The sequence below is a fragment of the Hyaena hyaena genome, unplaced genomic scaffold (assembly GCF_003009895.1).
Source record: "Hyaena hyaena isolate Hyena2069 unplaced genomic scaffold, ASM300989v1 scaffold_23, whole genome shotgun sequence".
In the NCBI taxonomy this organism is placed as follows: domain Eukaryota; kingdom Metazoa; phylum Chordata; class Mammalia; order Carnivora; family Hyaenidae; genus Hyaena; species Hyaena hyaena.
The window spans coordinates 4009760-4037203 of NW_024080655.1; the positions used below are offsets into that span (position 1 = coordinate 4009760).

The 27444-nt window shown below is 45.4% G+C and overlaps 2 protein-coding genes across 3 annotated transcripts; both read right to left on the reverse strand.

The window, feature by feature from the left end:
• Positions 1-6104: 6104 nt before the first annotated feature.
• On the reverse strand, positions 6105-16473 carry ACCSL (1-aminocyclopropane-1-carboxylate synthase homolog (inactive) like). Of its 2 annotated transcripts, XM_039226804.1 has the most exons (15): positions 16378-16473; positions 15918-15977; positions 15406-15476; positions 14945-15014; positions 14650-14716; positions 13528-13625; positions 12948-13025; positions 12502-12602; positions 11337-11426; positions 10158-10203; positions 9923-10064; positions 8176-8318; positions 7936-8089; positions 6667-6708; positions 6105-6384 (listed from the first exon to the last, which is right to left on the reverse strand). In XM_039226804.1, exons 2-15 carry the CDS (start codon positions 15927-15929, stop codon positions 6302-6304), a joined length of 1197 nt encoding a protein of 398 aa, XP_039082735.1. In that variant the 5' UTR covers positions 15930-15977; positions 16378-16473; the 3' UTR covers positions 6105-6301. The 2 variants fall into 2 exon arrangements, with proteins under 2 accessions (XP_039082735.1, XP_039082736.1); XM_039226805.1 differs by lacking the exon at positions 6667-6708.
• Positions 16474-17070: 597 nt separating this feature from the next.
• LOC120228391 (probable inactive 1-aminocyclopropane-1-carboxylate synthase-like protein 2) lies at positions 17071-17921 on the reverse strand. The gene is made up of 2 exons (XM_039226698.1): positions 17903-17921; positions 17071-17814 (listed from the first exon to the last, which is right to left on the reverse strand). The coding sequence occupies exons 1-2, from the start codon at positions 17919-17921 to the stop codon at positions 17240-17242; spliced, it is 594 nt and encodes a 197-aa protein (XP_039082629.1). The 3' UTR covers positions 17071-17239.
• Positions 17922-27444: the final 9523 nt, after the last annotated feature.

Genomic DNA, 27444 nt, shown 5'->3' on the forward strand with positions numbered 1-27444 from the left:
AGATCTCTGCAAAGTACTGGAGGTACAGTGATGAGCAAAACTGACAGTGGGCTCAAGTGGTTGACTGGGAAAGCAGACATACAAATATGATGACTTTAAAGTTTACCTGGTGGCAGGGAAACGTGCAGCAGGGACATTCACGCCAACCCCTACGCATGCACCGGCTCCACCTAGGAAGCCCTACACACAACATAAAATTGCTATAAACACTTAGGAAGGGACAGCTGAGTTCTGAAGGATAAGTCCTAGTTAGAAAGTGAGAACGTGGAGTGTTGGAAGCAAAAGGAAGTGTCTGATAGGGCCTTGAAGGTCAGGGTCAATGTGGAGCAGTAATAAACTACAAGAAATCTAACATGGCTAGAGCTTGCAGGGCTTGGGAGAAAGGTTGGAGATATAGGCAGAGCTGAGGTCATGAGTCCTTGTAAACAAACCGTGATGAGGGCTGTGAACTTCTGAGGGTGTGTGTGTGTGTGTGTGTGTGTGTATGTATACGTATATATAGTAATCTCTATAGCAAACAGCTATAACCAAGAAGCCAAAAAAAAAAAAAGGGTAATAAAATATAACCCTAAATAATGACTGATTACTCTGAAAGAAGACAGGCAGGAAGGAAAGAATGAACAAACAGCATATGGCACAACAGAAAACAGCAAGATAACTGACTGAAATCCAATCATATCAATAATCACATTAAATGTAATCACTAAGGACCAATTAAAGGATCATCAGACTGGATAAAGCAGCAGGATTCAAGTATATGGTAATTGCAAGAGAACTGTTAAAGACAAATGGTTAAAAGCAAAATTGGAAAAAAATATATATATACCATGCCAATAACCATAAGAGGATGGCAATTGTCCAAAAACCAGGAAACAAATGCTGCAGGAGAAATGAGAACCTTTGCGCACTTTGGGTGGGAATGTTAAATGCTACAGCCACTGTGGACAATACGGAGATTCCTCAAAAAATTAAAAATAGAAGTAACATTTGACCCAGCAATTCCACTTCTGGGTATATTTTCAAAAGAACTGAAAGAATCTTGAAGAGAGATTTGTACACCCGTGTTCGTAGCAGCATTCTTGACAAGAGCTAAAATGTGGAAGCCAGCCAAGTGACCATCAACAGTTGAATGGGTAGGTAAAATGTGATGTATACATACAATGAAATAAATATTCAACCTGAAGGGAAATTCTGATGTGTACGAAAATGTGGCTGAAAGTTGAGGGCAGTATGCTAAGTGAAATACCCAGTCATGGAGAGACAAATACTGTAGTAGCCCACTACTTAGAGTAGTCAAAATCAGAGACGGAAAGCAACATGGTGGTTGCCAGGGGCTGGCGGAAGGGAGTGACGGGCAGTTATTGTTTAACAGGTATAGATTTTCACTTTTACAAGATGGAAAGAGTTCCTGGGATGAATGGTGGGGATGGCCGCATAATAATGTGAATTTAATGCTGCTGAATGGTACACTGAAAAATGATTAAGATGGGAAATTTTATGTATGTGTATTTTAACACAAAGGAAAAAACAGGAAAGCAGAAGCAGACTTCAAAACAAAAAAATGAAATCGTGCTATTTGCAACAATGTGGATAGAACTAGAGTGTGTTATGCTAAATAAGTCGGAGAAAGACAAATATCATATGATATCACTCATGTGGAATTAAGAGGCACAACAGATGAACATAGGGGAAGGGAAAGAAAAATAAGATAAAAACAGAGGGAGGCAAACCATAAGAGACTCTTAAATACAGAGAACAAACTGAGTGTTGCTGGATAGGGAGGTTGGTGGGGGGATGGGCTAAATGGGTGATGGGCATTAAGGAGGGCTGAGCACTGGGTGTTGTATATAGGTGATAAATTCCTGGGTTCTGCTCCTGAAACCAATACTACACGGTATGTTAATTAACTTGAATTTAAATAAATAAATCTAAAAAGAATTACCAAAACTTAAAAGTGATACTTCAAAATGACAGGATGATCAATTCATCAGGGTGACAATTTTAAATGTTTATACCCCTAATATCAAAGCTTCAAAATACATGAAGCAGAAACCAACAGAATACAAGGGAAATACAGATAAATCAACAATTACAGTTGGGAAATCTAGCATATCCCTCTCAGTAATAGGTAAAGTGGATCAAATGACAGTAAGAATCAGAAGATTTAAACATTGTAAAATAATTTAACCTAACGGATATAGCACACCCCACCCAGTAACTGCAGAATATACTTCTTTTCAAGTGCACATGAACCACTGGCCAAGATAGACCATATTCTTGGCCATAAACCACTTTCAATAAACTTCAAAGGATTCAAATCGTATTTTATGTTCTTTCCTTACAAGGATACTAAAGTGAAAATTATTAACAAGGGTTAAGTGAACAATCCCCAAATACTTGGAAACTAACATGCTAAATAAATCAGATAAAAAAGAAATCACAAAGGATATTAGAAAACTGAACAATCACAAACACACAATCAAAAAATCAAAATTACATGTAGCTAAAGCAATACTTAAAAGTCAGTAACTTCAAATGCTTATATTTGAAAAAAAGCTTAAAACTGTTCATCTAAACTTCCACATTAAAAAGCTAAAAAAGATTTTTCCCCCAAAATCAAAGTAAAAATGAAACAAGAAATACAGAAAAATCAATGAATCCAAAAGTTGGTTCTTTGAAAAGATCCACACAATGGATAAACATTTAGATCAACTGATTTCAATAAAAGAAAAGAAAAAGAAGATAACACAATAGATCATACAGATATTAAAGGGATAGTAAGGGAATATTAAATAATTTTATCTCAATAATTGAACTTAACTGGAAATATTTTCTTAACACAAATTGCCAAACCTAACACAAGAAGTAGAAAATGTGAATAGCCCTATATCTGTTACAGAAATTAAATTCAGGAGAAGAAACCTTCCCACAAAGAAAACTCCAGTACAGATAGCTTTACAGGTGAATTTTACCAAACATTTAAAGATTTTTTTTTAATTAACTTGACGCAAACTTTCAGAAAAATAAGGAACACTTCCCAAAACATTTAAGAGGTCAGTATTACTCTGATACCAAAACCGACAATGCAGTACAATGCAAAAGAAAATGTTGGCACAATATTCCTCATGAAAATAGATGTAAAATACTTAACATCGAACCAAATCAACAATATATAAACAGAGGAAGCATCATGACTGTGCAAGCCTTATTGCAGGAATAGGACCTACACTTAATATGTTTAAAAAAATTTTAAACATAAAATTTTATGAGGCGCCTGGGTGTCTCAGTTAAGTGCCCCACTTTGGTTCAGGTCAGGATCTCACAGTTTGTGAGTTCAGGCCCCGCATCGGTCTCTGTGCTGACAGCTCAGAGCCTGGAGCCAGCTCTGGGTTCTGCGTCTCCCTCCTCTCTCTCTCTCTCTCTCTCTCTCTCTCTGACCACCCCCTGCTCATGCTCTGTCTCTCAAAAATAAATAAACATTAAAAATTTTTTAATATTTACTTTTGAGAGAGAAAACGAGACCGAGAGCAGTCAAGCATGAGTGGGGCAGGGGCAGAGAGAGAGAGGGAGACACAGAACCCAGAGCAGCCTACAGGCTCTGAGCTGTCAGCACAGAGACCGATGCGGGGCTCAAACTCACAAACTACAAGACCATGACCTAAGCCAAAGTAGGACACTTAAACCAACTGAGCCACCCAGGCACCCCATCATTTAAAAACATTAGTGTAAGTTTGCCACATTAATAATTAGAAGAATTATATCTTCTCTTGATGTATAAAAACGTATGATAAAAATTGAACCCTCATTCATGGAAAAGCTCTCAGCAAACTAGGAATCAAAGGAACTCTTATCTGTTAATAGGCAGTATGAAAAATATTTACAATAACATTGAACTTAAGAGTAAGAGTGGGGACCCTGGGTGGCTCAGTCAGTTGGGTGTTTGACTTCAGCTCGGGTCATGATCTCACGGTTCATGAACTTGAGCCCCATGATGGCTCTGTGCTGACAGCTCAGAGCCTGGAGCCAACTTCATATTCTGTGTCTCCCTTTCTCTCTGCCCTGCTTGTGTGCTTTCTGTCTGTCTCTCTCTCTGTCTCTCTCCCTCTCCCTCTTTCTCAAAAATAGATGGTTTAAAAAAAAAAAAAGTGAAAGTGACCTCAGTCCTAAGATTGAGAACAAGAATGTCCTCCTTCACTGCTTTTAGTTAACACTATACTGGAGGTTCTAGGCAATGCAATTAGAACAGAAAAATTAGAAATGCTGAAAAAGAAAGGAAAATCATCTTTATTCATGTCAACATGATTGTATACACTGAAAATTCAAAGAAATCCCTCGACACTGCTAGGGCTAATAAGTGAATTTGGCAATGTCACAAGATAGTGTCAAAAGAGGATTCTTTCTGGGTCTCTCAGGTTTCTGCCGGTCTTACAAAAAGGGGCACTGACTGTCTTTGCTCTAGGCTATCTTCAAGGAGACATACCCACACGTGTAGCGCTGGATGACAGCAATACTATCTCCATCTAGAGCAAAGGGTGTGTTTATGACTCAATATAATAAAGATAAGGTCTCCCTTGGGGCCAAAGTTCAGACAGGCTTACTGCTAACCATTAAAAGAATCACATTCCTTAAGCTTGGTTTTCCTCTTCTGCAATATACCCCACTGCACATGCAGGCATCAGTTAGGCCTCTTCAATTTGTCCTACAAGAATCAGGGCTTAGGGGACCAAAAGCAGCTACTTATTCCTGCTACTGCTTTGAGTAATAAGCTGTCCTTTATCTCTGACCCAGGGTTCTCATGCCTTCTGCCAGCATCCATAAAACCTGTTCATTTATAAGTAGGGTAAAACTTCAGAGTGTTCAAAGCTCTTGATATAAGATACAAAATTCTGTTGTTTCATACTAGCAACAATTAAAAACTGAAGTTAACAATACATTTAACAGGACATGAAAAGCATAGGATAGTGATAAACTGAAAACATGTGTAAAACAAAATGCATACACTGAAAGCCACAAAGACCTTACTGAGAGAAATTAAAGGCCTAAATAAATGAAAGGAGACTCCATTTAGGAGTCATAGATAGGGTGATATTAAATTCTCTCCCTTCAAGCATTCAAATCTTGAGTGGAAATGAAGACAGAATTAGTCTATCCCTTCCACGGAAGTCACCACCCCTTTGCTCCAGGACAGTGTGCTGATGAGACTCTCCCAAGAGCACTTGCCGTTCTGATCTTCATCTTCTCTCTGGTCCTGTGAACTCCCTCATTCATCCAGTGAACTCCCCCTTGTCTATTACCTTATTAGTCAATGTCTCTTAAAAAGGAAAAGAAAAAAAAGAGAACAGTTTCTGGTGTAAAAACACCCTGAAGAATCAGGATTTGTCAGCATGCTTTTTGATGATTAGGAAAAAAAAAAAGAAGAAAGATAGTCATTGGAGAAGAACCGCCAACTCTGGAGGATGATCACAAACCCAGGTGACTGACCAAAGCCATCAAATGGTGCTAAAAGTGCTTTTGTCTATAAAACGTGGTAGTCCCTGCTGTGCCCACTTCACAGCCTCAGTCCCCCAACTAGAGTGCAGATATGCAAGAGCTTTACAGTTGATGTGATTCCACTGGCTGAAAACAATAGAGATGAAACTGGAAGATCCCAGGCTCATCGCCAGAGATGCATTTTAAAAGCCTTTTGAATGGGGCGCAAATGGAAAGAACTCCTATTTGGAAGAAGGGACTTCTGGGATTATACGCCCACCCTGCATTTACCCACTCAGGTGTAAGGTGGGCGTGATCTTCTGGGATGCAGGATCTCAGAGGATCCTGACATCTAGAATGTGCTCAGTCAATTGGGGATCGCTTTTCCCCTTCTTTCTGACCTTCCCCATGCAGTATTCTTCACATATAACAAGCCTTAGAATTTAAAAAGGACCAAAAAAAAAAAAAAAAAGAAAAAAATCCCCCAATGATGCAAAGAATGTAAAGAAATAAAACAGGCCTAGAGTTTAAGAGATTTATTAGATACTAAATACAAAAATAAAACCATCAAAATTGGGACCCCAAATCTCCCACCCCAAACCCCATAAAAACATTTCACATAGACACACCATGGCTAGCAAAGACTAAAAAGATGCAACGCTTCCAAAGTGACAGATGCTCAGCTTGAAAAAACTGATGACTGGGTCCAATGAGCCCATTTCTGGAGGAGCCCACTGTTGGCTCAGTCCCAGCACTAGGCCAGAACCTCTAGCCTTCGGGACCAGACGCTGAGGTCAGGAGTGCCCTGAGCAGGTGAGTGGCGGCAGCGCACTTACTCTCTCTGTGCATCCTCCAGTTGCTTCACGATCAGATCCTGCTTCTGCTCCAAGAGCACGTGATAGAACCGGTGCATGGCTAGAGGGTCCAAATGGGGACAGAGAAATGAAGGTTGAGTGGGTCTACGGTGGCCTCCAGACATCTGTAGGTCATGGCAGACCACCACAGAGCCCTCGTTCAGGGATGCTGGAGTTCAGGCCTCCCTTGTTTGGGGTAGGTTTCCAAGTCTACCTGCCGCCTCCCCAGGGGCTCTTGTTAGAGCTCCGTTATCACAGCATCTGCCTGCCAGACACCTTCAGGTCTCGTATTAAACCCTGTAACCTGGCTTATGGCCTTGGCCTCATCAGGTTTTCTACCTACCTCTAGTGTTCTTTTGCTCCGTCCATTCTCCAAAAGAGGTTTCTATAACATAAATGTTCTCTCGTTAACGTTCCTATTCCCAGCAGGTGGAATAGTGTCTGGCATGTGGTGAGTTGCAATAGAAAATTGGTAAAATAAATGTCATATTCCTCATAACCTTCAGAAGAGAATCTGAAATGCCACAGTATAGCATACAGGGACTTCCATGGCCCTGTGTCTCACCTACCAAACCGCAGCCGCACAAGGGCAGTATCCCGCTCTGATTAGCTGATAGTCCCAGTGCCCTGCTCAATGCAGGCACAGAACAGATACCCAAAGGCTGCAGTGTTCAAGTGCCTATCTGTTCGTGTTTGCAAAGGAGCTTAAAGATAGCAAAGTCAGGTGCGCCTGGATGTCTCAGATGGTTAAGCATCCAACTCTTGGTTTCGGCTCAGGTCATGATCTGACCTGAGGTTTTAGGAGTTCAAGCCCAGGTCAGGCTCGGTGCTGACAGTGTGTAGCCTGCTTGGGAATCTGTCTTTCCCCTCTCTGCCCCTCTCCTACTCACACTGTCTTTCTCTCTCAAAATAGACTTTTAAAAAATGAAATAAGTCAGGCAGAGAAAGACAGATACCATATGTTTTCACTCATATGTGGAACAGGAGAAACTTAACAGAGGACCATGGGGGAGGGGAAGGGGAAAAATTAGTTAAGGAGAGGGAAGGAGGCAAACCATAAGAGACTCTTAAATAGTGAGAACAGGGGCGCCTGGGTGGCTCAGTCGGTTAAGTGTCCGACTTCGGCTCAGGTCATGATCTCACAGTTCGTGGGTTCGAGCCCCACATCAGGCTCTGTGCTGACAGCTAGCTCAGAGCCTGGAGCCTGTTTCAGTTTCTCTATCTGTATCTCTCTCTCTCTCTCTCTCTCTCTCTCCCTGATCCCCCCCTGTTCAGGCTGTCTCTGACTCTCAAAAATAAGTAAAAAACATTAAAAAAAATTTTTTTTAAAAACATTAAGAAGAAACTGAGGGTTGATGGGGGGGAAGAAGGGAAAAGGGGTGATGGGTATGAAGGAGGGCACTTATTGGGATGACCACTGGGTGTTCTATGGAAACCAACTTGACAATAAACTATAAAAAAAAAAAAAGGGAAAATGGAACAGATGGTATGGCAGGGCTAGCACTATAGGCTGCTCAAGGCCAAAAAACTGGAAGATTCAGGAACTGGGCGATAGAGTAGCTGGTGAAGAATCTCTGAAGGATGCCAGGATTTGGAGGTCAGGGCCATTCACCTTCTTTTAGCCAGAGGGGCTTCTCCGCAAAGGTGACACGGAACCAGCCAGGCTCCTTGCACATGTAGGTCTTGCCACGGGATAGCATCAGCTTGTGGTCCAGGAAGCGGCGGTGGAGGAGCAGCTCTTCCTCAAAGGTGCACGGGTCCAGGTACTAGGATGGACAGGAGGGTGGAGCTGAGCCCAAGACCCGGCCAGCAGGTCTGCCCAGCAACACTGGGCCTCACTCCCCGAGCTCACCGATTTCAAGTTGATCCAGATGTAGAGGCCGGAGCCACGGTTGAGAAAAGGGATCCCTAATGCCTCCAACTTCTGGGTCACGTATCCATGAGCTTTCTGCAGCCGGGAGCGGTAAGTGGGCAGGTATACTTTGTCAATCCACTCTGGATGGGTGGGGAAAGACAGCTGTCACAGGGCTTGTGGCTGAGAGCTGCCAGAGGGATCCTTACGAAAGGCTCCCTACCAGGGCTTTGGGCCAGCTGTTTCTATTCAAGACTGACTTATGTTATAGTTGAGCTGGTGACCTTTATACCCAGCACGCCCACCACTTGCCTATAGATTGGGTACAGGTATCCAGCTTCTCAATAGTCCTGTAGGAATGTTCTATTTGGGTTTACACCCCTGCTGCAAAAAGTCAGGGTACCTCCTCAGTGGGGTTGATGCTGTTGTCAACTGGGCAAGTCGCAGATAATCAGAGTTCCCCTTACCCCCTGCCTCAGAGCCTCACATGGCGGACTCTGAGAAACGGAGACATGCTTGGGGATGATCTTAGCCCAGTTGTTCTTAGCACTGGCAACACATTAGAACCACTTGAGCTTTTAAAAGTCCCGATGCCCAGGGGCACCTGGGTGGCTCAGTCAGTTAAGCGTCAGACTTCAGCTCAGGTCATGATCTCACAGTTCGTGGGTTCGAGCCCCGCATCAGGCTCTATGCTGACAGCTAGCTCAGAGCCTGGAGTCTGCTTCGGATTCTGCGTCTCCCTCTATCTCTGACCCTCCCCTGCTCATGCTGTCTCTCTCTCTCTCTGAAAAATCAATTAAAAATATTAAAAAAAAAAAAAGTCCCGATGCCCAGGTTATAGCTGTAGATCATCTAAATCAGAATCTTGGGGATAGCACCCACATATCAGCATTCAAGCTCCCCAGATAGTTCCCATGTATCAAAGGTTGAGAACTAGCGTTTGAGGGGCTAGGAACCAGGTTTCTGCCAGATATCAAAGGGCTTGGCACCACCCACCAGAGCCATCTGCTGGGATTTCTCCTATCTACCCTCTTCCCCCTGCCAAAGCTGAAAGCAAGGGGTTTCTAAACCAGATTCTTGAGTTACATTAATTTGTATCATTATATACCAGCTTTTAATTTACATCCTCCAGCCCAGTATCTGCTCTGTTATAGGGAATTAAAGAAAGAAGGCCTTATCTAAGTTTGGGCCATGGCAGTAAATAGAGGGGGTGGGGAGCTGGTGTTTCCTCTGAAGGCAGCATTCACTTGTGATCCATGGAGGAAGTTGAATCCAGGTGCCATAGATCTAACCACACTAACTTGCCCAAATGGCAGCTCTCCTTTGGCCACTTTGGATGATAAAGTCAAGTCATAGTCAAGGAGTTGTGGCATTTTGTGATCTTTGCCTAAAGCAAGCAGGGCATCGGGGAGGGAAGATTGACCTTCACATAAAGACTGATTTGGGGCTTCTCAAGCCTTAGAAGACAATTTGGCTATCCTGTTCCAGGCAGAGCATGACCTCCCAGAGAGCCAGACATGAAGACCCATTTATGTTTCAGACCAGCAACTCCATCTTCTATCTCTGCCCTACTGCACTATCGGAGATGCATCCTGCCTTCCTTCAAAGCTTCCTGTCCTGCCACCAATAAACTCAAGATAGCAGGGTCTCTGTGTTTTAGAGGTATGTCAGAAGCCCAAGCAGAACCAGGAACTCCCCATGGCCATGAGGTCTAGCCAAGATCCCCGCCCAGGATGGGACTTAGTACCTCGGTCTTGGAGCAGCCGGTACAGCTTATGCTGGGCAATGCCAGAAATGCCATGGAGGTAGCCAAAAGAACTCACAGCAGAGGCCACTTCCTTGTTGTGGGTGTAGAGAACACCAAAGCGGAAGCCAGAGATGCCGAAATCCTGGAGGGAAAGAAGTACAGGAAGGAATGCCTGGTCTGCCCATCTCCTGGCTCCCTTTCCTTTCCTACCCAAAGACAGGAAGCTGGGGCTCACCTTACTGGTACCCCAGATCACATGGGTCCTGTTGGGGTCAGGCAAACTGGAGAGGAGACAGTACAGTCACGGTTATGATGACATATGTGAAACATGAAGACTTGGGGTCAATGTGGGGGAGAAGGGGAAAATGGACTTGAGGTCCCTCCTAGACAAAAGGGCCTACGGGGCCCAAAGTTCAAGAAACCGTTGCTCCAGTTAATCCACTAAGTCAACAAAAGGTATCCCCGGTGAACTAGATGGGACAGCTCCCAAGTGCCCCACTGAATGAAGTCCAGGACCCTCAGCCTGGCTCGTGGCCTTCCTGCAGCTGGTCCAAAGCCACCTTTTTAGCAGTTAGCTCTCCACACGTGTGGGCCGCCCACCATTTCTAAAACGTGCTCACCTATTTCATATTGTCCTGTTTTTGGCGAAGCCATTCCTTCTGCTGGGCATGCCCTTGCTTTGCTTTGGCTGGGCCACATACTATATCCTTAAGAAAGTTCTGGCCTAGGGGAGCCTGGGTGGCTCAGTCAGTTAAGCATCCAACTCCGGATTTCAGTTCAAGCCATGTTCTCACAGTTCACGAGATCAAGCCCCACATTGGGCTCTGTGCTGTCAGCACCAAACCTGCTTGGGATCCTCTCTCTCTCTCTCTCTCTCTCTCTGTCCCTCCCCTACTCACGCTCACTCAATCTCTCTCAAAAGAAATAAACTTAAAAACAAAAAACTTTCCCCCATTGCCCCTATTTCTATTCTTTCCCTGTGCACTGCTTATCAAGAAATTCCTCCCTGACGGGCTTTGTGTCAGCAGTGGCCTTTCTACCTTACCATCAAGTTATCTCGTGTACAAAATGGCATTTAAAAAAGACACTTGGGGGGCACCTGAGTGGCTCAGTCAATTAAACATCCAAACATAACCCAACTGGGTCAGGTTATGATCTCCCAGTTTAGGAGTTCAAGCCCCACGTCACGCTTGGGATTCTCTCTCTCCCTCTCTCCTTCTCATGCCCTCTCTCTCAAAATAAATAAACTCAAGGACACTGGGAGGAAAGATGACGCTTTGCTCATTTTCACACTCCCAGTGGCCCTTAGCCCAGCTCCTAGCACATAGCCAGTGGAGTCCATGACTCATGAACCCACCCTGCAAAAGCAGGACCTCATGGTTCTCACTCCCAGCTCCAGTGGAGGCCAACTCACCTGTCCATGCTCAGAACACTGTGGAATGTGATAGATTCATCAAACACAGACAGCATGTAAATCTCATCGATAATCACATGGAGGTTGTACCTGCAGGTTGGGCAAAAGAAGGAGAAGATCTAGGCTCCCTCCAGTCTCCGCTCATGTTCTTTTATGGTCTTCTCTGGATACAGATCAGCTACTCCTACTGCTCTAGTAGCCCATGCAACGCTTCCACCAAGCGGCATGGTAAGGTAGAAGGGGGGTGGCCACCAGAAGGTCTTTAGACTTGCCCTGGGGGTAGGAAGGAATAGGCCTCACAGATACTCAGGAGAACATCTAACTCTTCAACTGTAAAGCAGAGACCAACAAACAGGGAGGGCTGGGTGGCCCAATGAGTTTTATATCTGGGGTGGTCAGGGAGCTCCCACCCAGGGTCTGAATTGAGTAATGGTGTTCAGTGGGCTAAGTGCTAATGCATGTCATCTTTTTGATCTTCTCAACGACCCTCTGAGGCAGCGGTAGGGTCTCCATCTCCCAGATGAAGAAACAGTTCCGGAGACGAAGTTAATTCCCTCAATTAGCAGGTGCGCGAGCTGGGATTGGACCTTAGTTCTGTCAAATTCCAGCCCACAGACTTCCAGTGGCCTCTTGTTATCCCGCTCTGTCATGAATTGGTCTGGATTAGAGTTGTGAAATTCGAAGACGTGTTTCTTCTAGAAAGTTACGTACTCTAAACAATAGGGCTCTTTCAGAACTCCAGAGACAGTGGATGTTAACATGTTTATAGGAATGTGACATGAGGGTCCTCTAGGGACATATCTTCACCCCACAAGATCTGGAAGTCTGTCTTCCTCAGCGCCTCAGGCCAAGTTGTTTGGAAAATGGATGCTGGGAGAAAGTGGTTACACAACAAGAATTGAAAAAGCAAGAAAACCAGATCATAATTGTTATGTAGGTGTCTGTACCTGGGTAAAAAAAAAAAAAGGAGGCAAAATGGCCAAAAATGTAGGGTTGAATCATGTAGGTGCCTTTTCCTTCAATTTCAGTGAGTTGGACAGAGGTTTGCAAAGTATACTTGCAGTAAAAATACTGGGGGGAGTTATGTCTGGTTCGGACTTCTTGACCATGAGTGATCAGAATGCCATTAGGGACTTCGTGTAGCCTCGCAGGGTGGGACTCCTACCTCTTGGCAAACTTGAGGTATTCCTGTAGTGAATCTCGACAATAGACATCTCCCAAAGGGTTCTGAGGGTTGATTAGAATGAGGCCCCTGACCTTTTTCCCCTAAAAACAAACAAAAATACAGAAACCATAACTGAGTGAACACAAGTCCTTCACATCCACCTCAAGTTCAGCCAAAGATCGGGTCAGGACACCCAATTATGGACACCCGACCACAGCTTCATTGGGATCTCAGCTCCTTAGGTGGGTCTTGAACATGCAGCCCCAGAAGGAGCTCTGGAGGCTACCATAGACAGGGCTCAGTGCTCCTAGACATGGCCCCTGGGACACTGCTTCTTCCGAAGAAGGAGCCCACACCACCTTGGTGAGAAAGTTGTACTGGGCCTCAGTCCTCAACCCTTTTCAGGGATGGCAGTGCCCACCCTGAAGACAGAGGTCCCTCCTTACTGCAAGCCTAGCCTCAAGTAGAGCTTGCTCCAACTTGTCCACAGTGAGCCGGAAAGGACAGGGATTCGCATCTGTGACCTGGAAGACAAACACTGCCTGAGAACTGCCTATCTGAAAGCTTCTAAGCCTGGGGTGCCTAGGTGGCTCAGTGGGCTGAGCGTCTGACTTCGGCTCAGGTCACGATCTCACAGTTTGTGGGTTCAAGCCCTGCATTGGGCTCTGTGTTGACAGCTAGCTCAGAGCCTGGAGCCTGCTTCTGATTCTGTGTCTCCCTCTGTCTCTGACCCTTCCCTGCTCACACTATCTCTCTCTCTCTCTCTCTCTCTCTCTCTCTCTCTCAGAAATAAACCATTAAAAATTTTTTTAAAAAAATGAAAGCTTCTAAGCCTTAGTCCCTCATCCTACAAACACTGAACAATCCATCATATCCAGGGCTGCAGCCCCACATGGCTTCTTTGCTCTAATTTCTCCATCTCCCCCCACTGCCACTTATATGGGAGGAAAGAGAGTTCCCCTACACCGTCCAAATGCCCTTAGAGACCTAGGTGGGCTAAGCAGGGGGAAGGGTCCCCATTCTGACCTCACTGTCCAGGTGGACAAGAATCAGCTCGACTTTCGAATACAGGCAGGCACTAAAGGCGAAGCCACCATAAAAGGGGGTAGGAATCAGAAAGGCCTCTGGAAGCACAGGGAGACAAAGCTGTCAGTCCACGGTCCCTCAGTCAGAACCCACGAGGCCCCCCAGACCAGCAGCAACACTATAGACAGAGAAGGTTAGTTTGGCAATCCTGCCTGCATGGGGCTTATTGCTTTTGGGCTAAGGCTGTATAAAATTTACACTCATAAATGTTATTTGGGGAACTCTAGAAAAGTTTCTTCTTTGTGGATATACTAGAGAAGGGAAAAGGGAAGAATATTGCTATGAATGGCTCAGAATCCAGGTTACAAACCAAAATAGGATGCTAGCAGGTGGAGCGCTAGTCATCCACGGAGTCTTACCAGCTCCAGTATGAACACAAGAGGCTGAGGTCTGTGCCCAGAGTTGGCGCTCATCTCTCTGCAAGGCTCAGGTTACCTAGATTTGGTGAACTCATGGGTTCTTTTCTTCCCATGCCTTTGGCCTCATTGACGAGCAAACCAAGGACCCACTCCTTTGTATGAAACCACCATTTTGGTAACTTCCTTCTATGCACCCAGAGCTCATCAAGATCAGAGACTCTTGTTTGGGTGTTGTTAGGAGGGAGACCAAGAACAGATCCCTCAGCCTTGTTTGATCTAGAACCAGTTTTTTTTCTTTTATTTGGGGGGGTTGTGTTGTGTGCGTGTATGTGTTTGTTTCTTTGTTTGTTTGGAGGAGGAGGAGGAGAAGGAGGAGGAGGAGAGGAAATCTTCTGAGCCAGTTTACCAGGGCTCTCTGTATTGGAGTGGAGTCCAGAAGCCCAGCTAAGAATACAATGGGTTGGCTCCCATTGTCACTATTTCTAAAGCATACCTCACTGAGGACCATCACATGTTTTCCTTCCATATTAAATGGTGACCCCAAATCTCTCGCTCCTACAGAAATCGTAGGAAGACGCTCTGATCAATGTAGAAGTCCCAGTACTTTAAGGGAAAGGCCTTGGGTCAAAATATTCTTCTTCCCTAAGGTCTAGTGTCCATATGCTGCTATTTCCTGGAGGGAAAGCAAAGCCCATTAACTTACCACCTGGGTCACACAGAACCATGGCCAGTGTGGAGAACACAGAGGAGCAGCCATTTAAAACAACTACCTGAAGATGCACAGAAAGCAGAAATCAAAACCCAACCCCCATATAAGAACGTCTAGCCCCTTGGTCTCCCTCCCTTTAGGAGGGACAGGCATCAGGAACCTTCTTATCTGGTCCCATTGGCCTTTCCTCCTGGCCCTGAAGATCTCAGCTTGTTCTAGAAAATACAGAGAGTCCCCCAAGAATAAAGCCCTCTACCAGGATGGCAGTGAGTCTGGGAAACGGACTCACATTTTCTGGATCAAGCTGGTCAGGTACTTTGCAGTAGTAGGTCAGGAACTGGGCCACCTCTTCTCTCAGGCTGTGGACAAACCCAGACTTTGTGGTGCCCAGGCCCAGGCACCCTTCCTCATTCAGGATCTAGACTACAGTCTTTTCCAAAGAGCAAGGTATCCAACCTCATGTCACAGGGTCACTGACCAAGGCTATCAACTCCCTGTGTGACCGAGGCTATCACACAGACAGTAAGTGTGAGAGTTTGGAGCAGAACCCAAGCCCTTTGAATTACAGGGCAGTGCTATTTCTAGGACACCAGGCTGCCTCCTGATGAGGCTTCGCTCGAGATATTTTCTAGAGGTTGCTACCTAAAGAAACAGGGAGATAGCCAACCAAGAATCTGGTGCCTTGGGCCCTTCCCTGAATGAGAGCAAGTGTCTAGGGGCCAAGAGACTGGAGATCTGGAAGTTACTTACAATGGCTGCCCTCTCCAATCAGGATACTGCAGCAGGTCATCCTCAATGTAGTTCATATCACTCTGACTCAACTGCGGGCAAACAGAGCATGAGGACAGCCAGCCCAAGGAAGGTCAACAGGCCCCATCCCACTGCTCAGACACATCCAGGTGTCTGCCCTACAACACAGGGCCTTACAGAAGGCGAACAGCGAAACGTGCCCCTTAATGAATGGAGGCCCCAATCCGGTCATAGATTACACAAATATAGAATCGCTGGGGAGTGTGTGATGACCTCCCTGACCCTATAGGGCCAGCGGCTCCCTTGGCATCCACCCACCATATACCCATCCAGGGCACACCTCCAAACACAGACAGTACGCCAGAAGGTTAGATGTGCTATTCTAGAAGCTCTTTTCCCCCTTCCTTCCCCAGACTCCTAAGTCCAACTCCTGTACCTACCACATGCCCAGGAACATTCTAGCGGGTCTAGGTCTAATGGCGGGTCCCAGCACAGCACAGGGCCTGGCTTACCCGTTCAGTCATCAGGTCGAGGCAGAGCTTATTCTCACTGAGCCCAAGGTTAATGAAGCCCTGGAGATGGAAAGAATCTGAGATCAGTCCTCTTGTCCTGCCCTATACGGGCCTCTTTAAACATTCTAGTAAATACACATCCTAGATTATGTCAAATGGAAAGCTCACTGCCCCCATGAGGCAGTTCAATCCACATTTAACAACTTCAAGTGTTAGAAAAATGTCACAGATCCCAAAATCTTACAGCTTGCAAGTTTTCCCCTTCAGAGCCACATAGTACTTATATACCAAATACCAGTCATGGAGTTCTTATTATGTGCCAGACCCTAGACTAAGTGGCCATACATCCCACAACTCTTAAGGAAAGGGTTCTGTTATGATCCCTGACTTAAAGAGAGTGAAGCTCAAAAAGGTTGAATAACTTATTAGCCATGTGACCGCAGCGATGGGCAGAACCCACCTGCCTGACCCAGCACCTGCCTCACACCCATCTCTGCTTCCATGGGAGGGCTCTTCAAGTTATTGGGGGAGATATGGTCCCTCAGAGTCCATATCTGGAGATACTGGGCTCAGTTGGTCCCCAGAGAAGCAGATGGCCATGGACCACATATCACTTAGCCAGAAACAGAAAAGGCGGCTTGCCTAGCACGGTCCTCCATCCTCTGGCTGGAGAGCTGTAGTGAACCGCGGAAGCCTCTCATTGGCTCCCTAACAATTAGGATATCATCCAACATCTCACAATGGCCTGCCCCCCCCCCCACACACACCTCTTGTCACAGCACTCCCTTCCCCCAGTCTAACCACATGAGACCCCTTTACTCCATCACTCTCAGCCCTTCCCACCAAAAAGCTTTCACACATGCAGTTCCTCCTACCTAGAGGGTCCCCCACCACCTCCACCACATGGCTGGCTGATTCAGCCTTTAAGACACCTTAGACCACCCGAAGTGGCCAACCCCTTGTTCACGCAGAATTATTACTCGGGTTCCTTCCCCCAGTGGTTGACTACAGTCATCACTAGATTGAGTTCCAGGACGGCATGTTTGCTTACCGCTGTGACCACAGTGACTCCTAGTGCTAAGAGCAGGAATTCAGGGAAAGCATGCTGGGGGAGGAGGAGAGGCTGGGGGAGCTGGGAGGCAGGGGACCCAGGCATAGCTCTTACTTTTCTTAGGCACATCACCTTGTTTCTGTGCCCATTCCCTTATCTATAAGGCGACAATAGCGTCTACTTTACGGAGCTAAGAAGAGTAAGAGAGCCCAGTACTTGGCACAGGACTCGGTCAATCCTAGTGATTGGGGCCCTTGAGTAAGTGTCTCCCTCACACCCCCATCCTCACCAAGATGTTCTGGTCCTCGTGGTATTTGTCTCTTTGGTAGGTCTTGTAGTCCTGGAAGCTGGAGTGGTATAAGACCGAGATGTCGATCCCACGGCTGGACAGGTACTGGCTGACAAATGTAGCTTCAGGATTGCTCAGTCGGTGAACTAGCCAATCAGGCTGCCTGGATGACTGGGCCCCCTGCCCACCTCTGACATCACCACTAACATCCAGGGAAGGGCAAGAGGGTTGGAGCTCCAGGCCACCCACGGCTCCAGACTGTAGGAGGTTGACCAACTGGTACATTAATTGGCCCAGGAGGGCTTCCTTCTTGCTGACCACCTGACTGTGCCTCTGCTCTTCCAGCACCAGGTCCTGCTGCAGATGCCTGGTTGTTAGGTCCATAAGGTTCTGCTCTATGGTGTGCTTCAAGGACAGCATCATTTCCATCAGGTGGGTGTGGATTCTCTGGTTTCTGAGGCCCTGACCCCTCATCTGGCCACAGGGTATGCGGAACATGCCTAATTGGTGACTCGTGCTCTGGGTATTTGCCTTGGCCTCAGCTGGCTGGCTGGAACCTGCAGAGAAAGTGAGAGACCATGCAGTGCATCAAAGGAGACTCTCCTTAACCCTCAGGAGATCCAGGCTCGATCTCAGGCTCCTCACTGCCTCCTTCTACTACCATGCCTTGGGTATAGGCAGCATGTTGGCTCAGGGAGAATTACTGCCTCATTCAAGGGCAATGCTTGAGTGGTCCCAAGCCCAGACACTGAGGCCCTGTAGTTAAATGGCATTAAAATGTGTTCCGAGGAAGAACATTAGGGCCTGCTTTGAGAAAAAGGGGAAACTGAACAGGTATGCTCTGGGGTCTCCACCCTCTACCTCAATCAGAGCAATTCCTGCTTTACAGTGTTCTAAGAAAAGGGGAATCTGAAGAAATAGAGAAAGAAAGAAAGAGAGAGGGGAGGGGGGAGAGAAAAGGAGGGGAGAGAGAGGGAGAAAGAGAGAGAGAATAAAAAGCCTGAGTAAATTATTCTGCTAGAATAGAGGTTGGTAAACTACTGCCCAAGGGCCAAATCCAGCCACTTCTTTTTTAAATAAAGTTTTACTGGAACACAGTCACATGTGTTTGTTTGCATATCATCTATGGCTGCTTTTACACTACAATGGAAGAGCTGAATAGCTGCGACACAGACCATATGATATGGCTCATAGAGCCTAAAATCTTCATTATCTGACCCTGTATGGAAAAAGTTTGCCATCCCTTGTTCTAGAACATCAGCCCCTCTTTTTTGTCTATTTTTCCTCAGTCCTTCTATCCTTCCTTGTGTCCTTATAACCTTCCTTATAAATGCCTTCAACCTGCTCACTGTGACAGCTGCCTCAGACCTCCGTCACTGGTAACCATGGGCTAGACACACGGTTCTTGAACTTCAAACTTCACCAGAATCACTTGGAGGACTTTTTAGGACAGAGATGCCAAGGCCTCGCTGCCAGATTTGACTCGCTAGGTCTGGGGTGGAGCCTGAGAATTTTCAGTTCGAACAAGTTCCTGAGACTCTACTTTGAGAGCCTCTAACTAGTGAGACCAACCTTTCATCTGAAGAGAAGTCAAAATGATGGGTAAGACCTAAGAAACACCTTTCTAAGCCTCAAAGAATCAACCAAACAAATCAGATCCAAGAAGCCCCAAATGAAGAAAACCTGAGGCCAATGGCTGCCTCTAATTCTTTGTATGACAGGCCTCATATTGCCAGATATGGAGACTTTTTTTCTAAAAACTCTAGATTTACACCCCTTCCACTAGATGCCATATTCTGAGTTCCTATTCCAAGTTCCATTGCCTCCATGTGTAAAGCCTTCTTGCCTCCTACGCAGGTTCATTGCACCAGCGCTTTAAGGTACTGGACACTCCGTCCACCTTCTCCAAACCACGTTCAGTCTGCCTGGGATATTCCCATAGCAATCTATGCTTCCCCTTAATGACACTTAATACTGTTATTTGTTCACTATCTCCCCAGGTCAGCCTTCATCATTATATTGTTAGCACAGTGTCTGACACACAGGGAGCTAGGAGGAGAGGCACAACCACAAGAATGTTGCCAAGTTGTTGAAGAGAGGAGACATAACCGAGGACTTTGCTATAGAAAACGGAGTGGTGACCAGACGAAGCCACAGGACAAAACGGTATGGGGTCTTGAATTAGGGTCCCAATCTCTCATCAGCAATGATACAAAGAACTTCCCTCACCAGAATTAGGAACAGGCATACTGTTTAGCAAGATATTGAACAAATATAAATTCTCACGTCTGGACTAACCTTAGTTCCACAAGCAAAAAGCTTTCTTCTGGCCCAGACTCCCTCCCCGACAAGTAAGAGGGTCATTTCAATGGGGCTCTCAACCCTGCAGGGAAGTAAGTCACACTGTCCTTCCAGATACAGACACCCTCCAACTTAGAATGGTTCAAATCTTGACTTTGACTTTACAGTGGTGGAAAATTGACATGCACTCAGTAGAACATACTTGGAATTTTGAATTTGAACCTTTTCTTGGGCCAGTGATAGGCTGTATGATCCTGTCTCATGAGGCCGGGGACCGGCAGGGAGATGCAGCGCCCAGTCAGCCCCACAATCACGAGAGGGAACAACCATTTACAGCTATCCTGTACCCATACAACCCTTCTGCTTTTCACTTCCAGTGTTCAATAAATTAAATGAGATATTCGACCCTTGACTATAAAATGGACAGTGTTTGAGTATTTGGCCCAGTTGTAGGCCAATGTGAGTGTTCTAAACATATTTAAGGTAGGCGAGGCTAAACTATGATGTTCAGTAGTTTAGGTGTATTAAATGCATTTTCAACTTATAATGGGTTTATCAGGACAGAAGTCCATCCTAAGTCAAGGAAGATCTATACTTGGATAGCCTAGAGGGGTAGCTAAGTGGCAAGAGGGATTTCTGTGGTTTTGCCTTCCAGAAGGTGGTGCCTATTATCCCTGTTGGTTCTGAGCAGTTTGGTGGGAAGGGCCACAATGCTGGACGAGATTTCTCTTCAATGGGCAAGAAGCAGGGGTGTTCTGCTTTCTTCCAGGGCTGGGCTCTCACATATTGAAGGTCTTTGTCCTGTATCACCTTAATAACAAAATCAAAGATGTCACAGCTCTGTAGTTTCCACTAGACCAGCACATGGTCCCAGACTTTAAGCAGTAATTCCAGTTCAGGCTGGATGCAGGGCTCTCTTAGACTTCTTACCGTGGAAGTCCTTGATGTTACCAAAACTCTGCGACTCTCTCCCATCCACCCAGCCCTCAGCCAGGGCCTCCAGGTACAAAGAAAACAGTGATCAGGATCAGGTAGGGAAATTGGAGACCAGTGTGGCCCAGCAAGCCATTAGAGGAGAAAGGCTGCTCGAAGCAGTTACTGTGAGAACCTCTCCAAGCAGGCTTATGAAACAGCAAACAGTGCCACAGCAAGTACCTGAAAGTATATGGTCTTGGCAAATGCATTTTCCTTTATTTTTTTAATGTTTAGCTTTGAGAGAGAGAGAGAGAGAGAGAGAGAGAGAGAGAGAGAGTTACTGGGGAAGGGGCAGAGAAAGAGACACACACAGAGAATCCAAAGCAAGCTCTAGGCTCTGAGATGTCAGCATAGAGCCCAACGTGGGGCTTGAACTCACAAACCATGAGATCATGACCTGAGCCAAAGTCGGATGGTTAACCAACTTAGCCACCCAGGCACCCCCCCCCCAATTTTGTTTGTTTGTTATAGCACAAGTGGGGAAGGGGAAGAGAGAGAGAGGGAGAGGGAGAATCCCAAGCAGGCTCCACACCATCAGTGCAGGGCCTAATGCGGGGCTCAAACTCATGAACTGTGAGATCATGACCAGAGCCAAAGTTGGATGCTTAACCTACTAAGCCACCCAGGCACCCCAAAATGTATTTTCTAATAAGGAAGGGAGTATGTGGCAAGGCCAGGAGGAAACCTGGCAGTTAGACCTCTGCCGAGACGTATATTTTCTAGAAGTAAAGTCTACTGTGAAAAACGTTGGCCCGCAAAGGCAATAATGTCCCTAAACTGTATCAACCCTTCTCTCAAGTCCTCTTGTACATATCCTTGGTTTCAACATTCCCCAGCTTCCAACCATCTACCTATTAAGTCACACTCAGGGGCCTTCTATCACAGCTAAAGGCGGTGTCTCAGAACCAGCCCAACTGATTCCAACAACCCTCTGAACAGAGCCAAAGGGCTTACAACCAGTAGAAGTTGGCAAGAGGGAATGAACATGGGAGATGAGCTAGAACAAGCTCATTTGTTTGCAATGCCAACACATGGCTCCAAGCAGGACAATTTTTATGTCACTTTCCCTAGGACCTTACAAGCTCTTCTGGCTCAGTCTTGCCCTCCGACCTTCCTTCCCTTCGCCATGTACCAGCCTCTCCTGGTGTTCCAGTCCTCAAGCCTCGGTCAGATACTTCCTCCTCATTACGGGAAGTATGATAAGGATTACAGAGCCTCCTTTATGTGCAGGAGAAGCAAGATGTGGAGGAAATAGACCCCTAAAAACAAGTGGCAAAATTAAAATAGCAGGTAAAAGCAACCTTGGAGAGCCTAGATTCTATTTTATAGTTCCTACTCACCAACTGTAGGGTGTCATAAGAATGATCTCCCATGTCTGGGCATCAGTTTCTCTATATGTAAGACAAGAAGTTACCTCAATTCAAGGGTATAAAACTGAAGCTTCATGAAGACGGGTCACTTCTAGACCACGGTAGAGCCAGGATTTGAACCTCAGACCTCCCACGTTAGCCCAGACTCTTGGGAACATGAGAAAGCTAGCCAAAAACCAGCCCTCACATGGACAGCAGCTTGGCTTCATGTCACAGTGCCCAGGAAGTCTCAATTTCTGAAGGTGGATTGACTTCACTTAACAATCTTGTCCTCCTATATTGTTCAGGACTTCGATCCCCTGGGAAGAAGCCAACAAATACTCTGGAAGTGGTTACCTTAGACTTACTTGCATTTTTCAGAGGATAACTTTTCAAATACAGTGTCCACAACACAAAATACAGACACATGAACAAGCAGCATGAGGTAAAGTCAGTACAGACAACAGAAAGACTAAAATGGACTCCAGCTACTAAGGGTAGACTGTAAAATGATTGCTTTTCTCTTCAAGGAGATAAAAACTCAAGTCTTAAAATTGACAGAAGATTGGAAATTATTAAGACAGGTTTGAAAGAAAACAACCAATTCTAGAGGTTAAAATACACTGACCAAAAGTGAAAAGCCTCAGTGACAGAGGTTAGTATCATATTAGATACAGTTAAAGAAAAAATTAGTGACCCAGAAGAAGAGGCTGAAGAAACTTTCCAGAATGTGACATGAAGACACAAAAGAAAGTAAAAGAAGATAGGAGAGAAACTAAAATGTACATATACATATTCATCTGGAGTCCCAACGGAAGAGAAAAATAGAGCAGAAGCAATCTGAATAAGATGTTTTATCAGTGCCAAATAATGAGACACCACAGCATGGATTCAACAAGCCCAACAAATGCAAATTAAAATAAAGCAATCTACATATACATATATGTATATACATATCTATTTAGGAGATTATATATCTACAAAAAGACAAACATCTCAAAATCAGCCAAGAAAAAAAGTTACCCTTAAAGGAATAATAGACCAAAAGCTGACTTCAGGCAACAGTGGAAATCAAGACAATGAAAGGTTTTCTTTTTAAAAAACTTTTTAATGTATGTTTATTAAAATTTTTTTTTTAATTTTCATTTTGAGAGAGACAGAGTGCCAGTGGGAGAGGGCCAGAGAGAGAGACCCAGAATCTGAAGCAGGCTCCAGGCTCTGAGCTCTCAGCACAGAGCCCAACACAGGGCTCGAACCCATGAGTTATAAGATCATGACCTGAGCTGAAGTTGGACACTCAGTCAACTGAGCCACCCAGGTGCCCCAATGTAGGTTTATTTTTGAAAGAGAGAGAAAGAGAAAGAGAGAGAGAGAGAGAGAGAGAGTGAACAGGGTAGAGGCCGAGAGAGAGAGACACACACATACACAGAATCTGAAGCAGGCTCCAGACTCTGAACTTTCAGCACAGAACCCGACACAGGGCTCAAACTCACGAACCAGGAGATCATGACTTGAGCCAAAGTCAGATGCTTAACCGACTGAGCCACCAAGGTGCCCCTGAAATGTTTTCAACATATAGAAAGAAAATAACTCCCAACCTAGAATCCTGTAGCCATCAAAGGGCCAGTATTTCAATAGATGTTACCAATTCCTCTCTACTAGAGGGACTGCATTTGTGCAGAGGATACTACTAATCTGAGCAAGTAGGTTTGCCTTTAAAAGCTAAGGTCAACTCTGCTTCGGATTCTGTATCTCCCTCTCTCTCTCTGACCCTCCCCTGCTCACACTGTCTCTCTCTCAGAAATAAATAAAACATTAAAAAAAAAAAAAGCTAAGGTCAACTCAGTGAAAGAAACAGTACACATTGTTCAGTTCTACTTATAGAACAAGCAAAAGTAATCCACAGTGATAAAAATCAGAACAGAGGTTGCCTGGGGAGGAGGTTGGGAAACTGATAGCAAGGTGGTGCAGGCAACATTCTGGGCAGATGACGTGATCTATAACTCGATGAGGTGGTGGTTACATGGTTATAACCATTTGTCATAGTTCACATTGTACACTTAGGGATTTTAATATTATTTAGGAAACAGGTTTTTCGAATGCAGCTGTAGCTAATCTAAAATTCTGTTAGGCTATAAATAGCTAAGGAAGTTTGCTCCCAGGGCTAGCCCATTAAGTGAAAAGGCCCATATGGGGGCAGGTGCCAAGTACACAGGACATTTACATAATTATTTATGGTAGGAAAAAATGAAGAGCCAATTCTCAAAAAAAAAAAGCACATATTGAGAATGTTTAAGTCTGGATGAAAAGGCTAATTTAGCTTAAAAACATAGTTTCTCGGGGCACCTGGGTGGCTCAGTTGGTTAAGTGTCTGACTTCGGCTCAGGTCATGATCTCACAGTTTGTGGGTTTGAGCCCCGCGTTGGGCTCTGTGCTGACATTTAGCTCAGAGCCTGGAGCCTGTCTTCAGATTCTGTGTCTCCCTCTCTCTCTGACCCTCCCCTGATCACACTGCCCTGTCTCTCAAAACAAAAAAAACAAAAAACAAAAACACGTAGTTTCTTAATCCCAGGTGAGAAATAAAGTCAAAAGAAATCACTTTACATAGAAGTTATCAAAGGACTAATTCCCTAAGAAAGTAACTGGTTCAGTGGCGCCTGGGTGGCCTAGTTGGTTAAACGTCCGACTTTTGCTTAGGTCATGATCTCGCGGTTCGTGGGTTCGAGCCCCGCGTCGGGCTCTGTGCTGACTGCCAGCTCAGAGCCTGGAGCCTGTTTCAGTCTGTGACTCCCTCTCTCTCTGACCCTCCCCTGCTCACGCTGTCTCTCTCTCTCTCCTAGAAATAAATAAAAATATTTTTTAAAAAATAGTAACTGATTCAGACAGTCTCACCAAGAACTCTATCATTTATTTAAAGGAGTGGATTATTCCAGTGCTATTTAAACTATCCAAAGAAAACAAAAAAAAACCCACGTTTTAGAACTAAACAATAACAGATTTGATGCAGTTTATATGAAGAACTACAGACAAGTCTCACCTATCAGATTGTCAATACTTAAAAAAGCTGAATAGTACTTAGCACACAGATTCCAACAGCATCAAAACATAACCTTAAGACCAAATGGGCTCATACAGAATGGAAGGATGGTTCAACCCTATGATTTGAATGAACTTCTCCTTAATAGATCCTACCGGGGTAAAAATCATTTGATCTATAGACATGAAAAAGACATCTGACAAAATTAGGCACCCACTCTTGACTTAGACAATAGGATGAATGGATACCTCTTTAACATTAGACATCTCTCAGCCAAAAAGCCAGCCTCTTACTCATTTGGGAAACTCTGAAAGGCTTGAACTTCTGAACAAAAGGAAAGGCCACCCATTGTCACTGTCAAATATCTAACATTGTACCAGAGGTCTTGGCAGAGGATATTAGGCAATGAAAGAAATTAGAGTTAGAACAGGCAATCTGGAGTTCTGCTAATCTACAGATTACTAGTGTCTGCCTGGAAGATGCTAGAGAATTAGCAAATGATCTAGGAGAGAATTTAGTGCAGTGATAGAATTGAAGCCCGACTCATGTTTCAGTAAATACAGCTCTATTGGAATGCAGCCTCACCTGTGTTGCACATATATGCCAACCAGACTTTCGTAGTAAACACTAGACCAGCATCTTCAGCCTGGGTCACTTACCTAATGAGTGAGCCTCGCGACTGCCCAGCAGCCCCAGCCACATGCAGCATTTTATAGTAACCTCTAGGCAGTAAGAACTATTCCCAGCTTCCAGATGGAGCAACTAATGACATAATTTATTACAGTCCATTGAATTCAACAAAGCTCCCCAGTATATCCAGGATGAGTATGCATGATGTAAGCCTTTTTGGAGGCAGGGGGACACAAAACCCTCCCAAACCACAATATTATCAATGACAGCTAACACTGATTGAGCACTATCTGAGCCAAGCTCTGGTCTGGGTGGTTTAATCCTCAAAAGGACTCTTGTTAGGAGAGCACTGACATTAGCATCATTTCATTTACAGATGAAAAAACAGAGGCCCAAAAGAAGGAGGTGACTCACAAAAGTAGGACAGGAAAGGGGAGCTTTAACCCCAAGTGTGCTGACCCCAGGCCCCATCCTTCCTCAAGGCCTCTTCCTGGAAGGGGGCACATACCTTCGAAGCTTGGTACTCACTTTTGGGAATCCACAAACCTCCCAAGTCCAATGGTGGCCCTACTCCACGCGGGGCCCAGGAGCCCCAGCTGAAGCCACAAGCGATGTCTGGTCCAAAGGCCCTCTCGCACTCCATATCCCACGGCTCTCCCCTCCTTACCACCCCACACTTACCTTTATCTCTGTGTCCACTCATCTCTTCTCCAGTCTAAAATCCTTATTATGCCTGATGAAACTGCCCTTGAATGTCAGGGCTCAGAGACCTCTCCACCACCCTCCTCCTGTCAGTAAGCTTGCTCTGTGGCCACATGCTCTGCTTTTAAATACAAAGTAGTTTCAAGGGCAATAATAAGATCCACCCTTTCCCTTCCACAGGGATGTCCCCAGGAGCTCCCTATTACCCAAAATGGCCTTTCTTTGCATCTTTACAGAGAAAGGCTCAGCGATATCCACACACGGAAGAACCACACATGGCGCCATAGTTCTCAAACCTTGGAGGCATTGGCACCACCTGGGGAGGTAATAAGGAGCCAGAAGCTCTTAGAAGGAGGCTAGGGCCTGGGCCCATGCAGTAGCACAAGACTGTCAGGTGATTCAAATGCGACCAGCACTGGAGAACCACGGGAGCAAGCCAATCTCAATTAAAGCACAAATGAGCTACTCCCTTTCCCCATTTCTGGAGAGGCCTTGATTGAGAACAGATTGAAGCAGGTTAACCTTGGGCGGGAAGGACAACTCGACAAGGAAGCATGGAATGATTGCCAGAAAGCCGGGTCCCAGTCCCCCTGACGGCATACCCTTGTGGGTCTTTCTGGTCTTCAGTGATTCCTTGTTAAAGGGGCAGATCATGAAACCTACCTCACAGAGGGTGATGTGGAGGCTGATTCAGAGGATGTATACCAAAATGATGGGACTACCGCATAACTCTGTGTGTGGGCTTATCAGAACAGATGAGTTAGACCTTGAGACTATTAGGATGCAGGAAACGGTCCCTGGCTTCAGGCCCCAGAATAGCTTACGATGGAAAACTCTGATCACATCTTTCCTGTGCCTAAGAGCCTCCAATGGCTCCCCTTTACCCTACAGGGGTTATAAACTCAAATACCTCGGGGACATAATGGTAACAAACGTGCAAAGAGAGCAAAATGGTTCGACCAGTTTATGTCAGCCCCTCAGCCACCAATTTGCAACCTATGAATCCAAACTCATTCATGTGGCATATTAGATTCTAGAATAATTGATCATAGCCTACCTCCCTCATCTCATTCTTTGCACATCTCTTCCATTCTGTCTCCAGGCAACAACCCCAAACACTGACCCTCCTGTGACTCTCCCAGCACACCATGATCTCTCATTCCTCCTTTGTACGTACGTTCCCTCCACTCAAA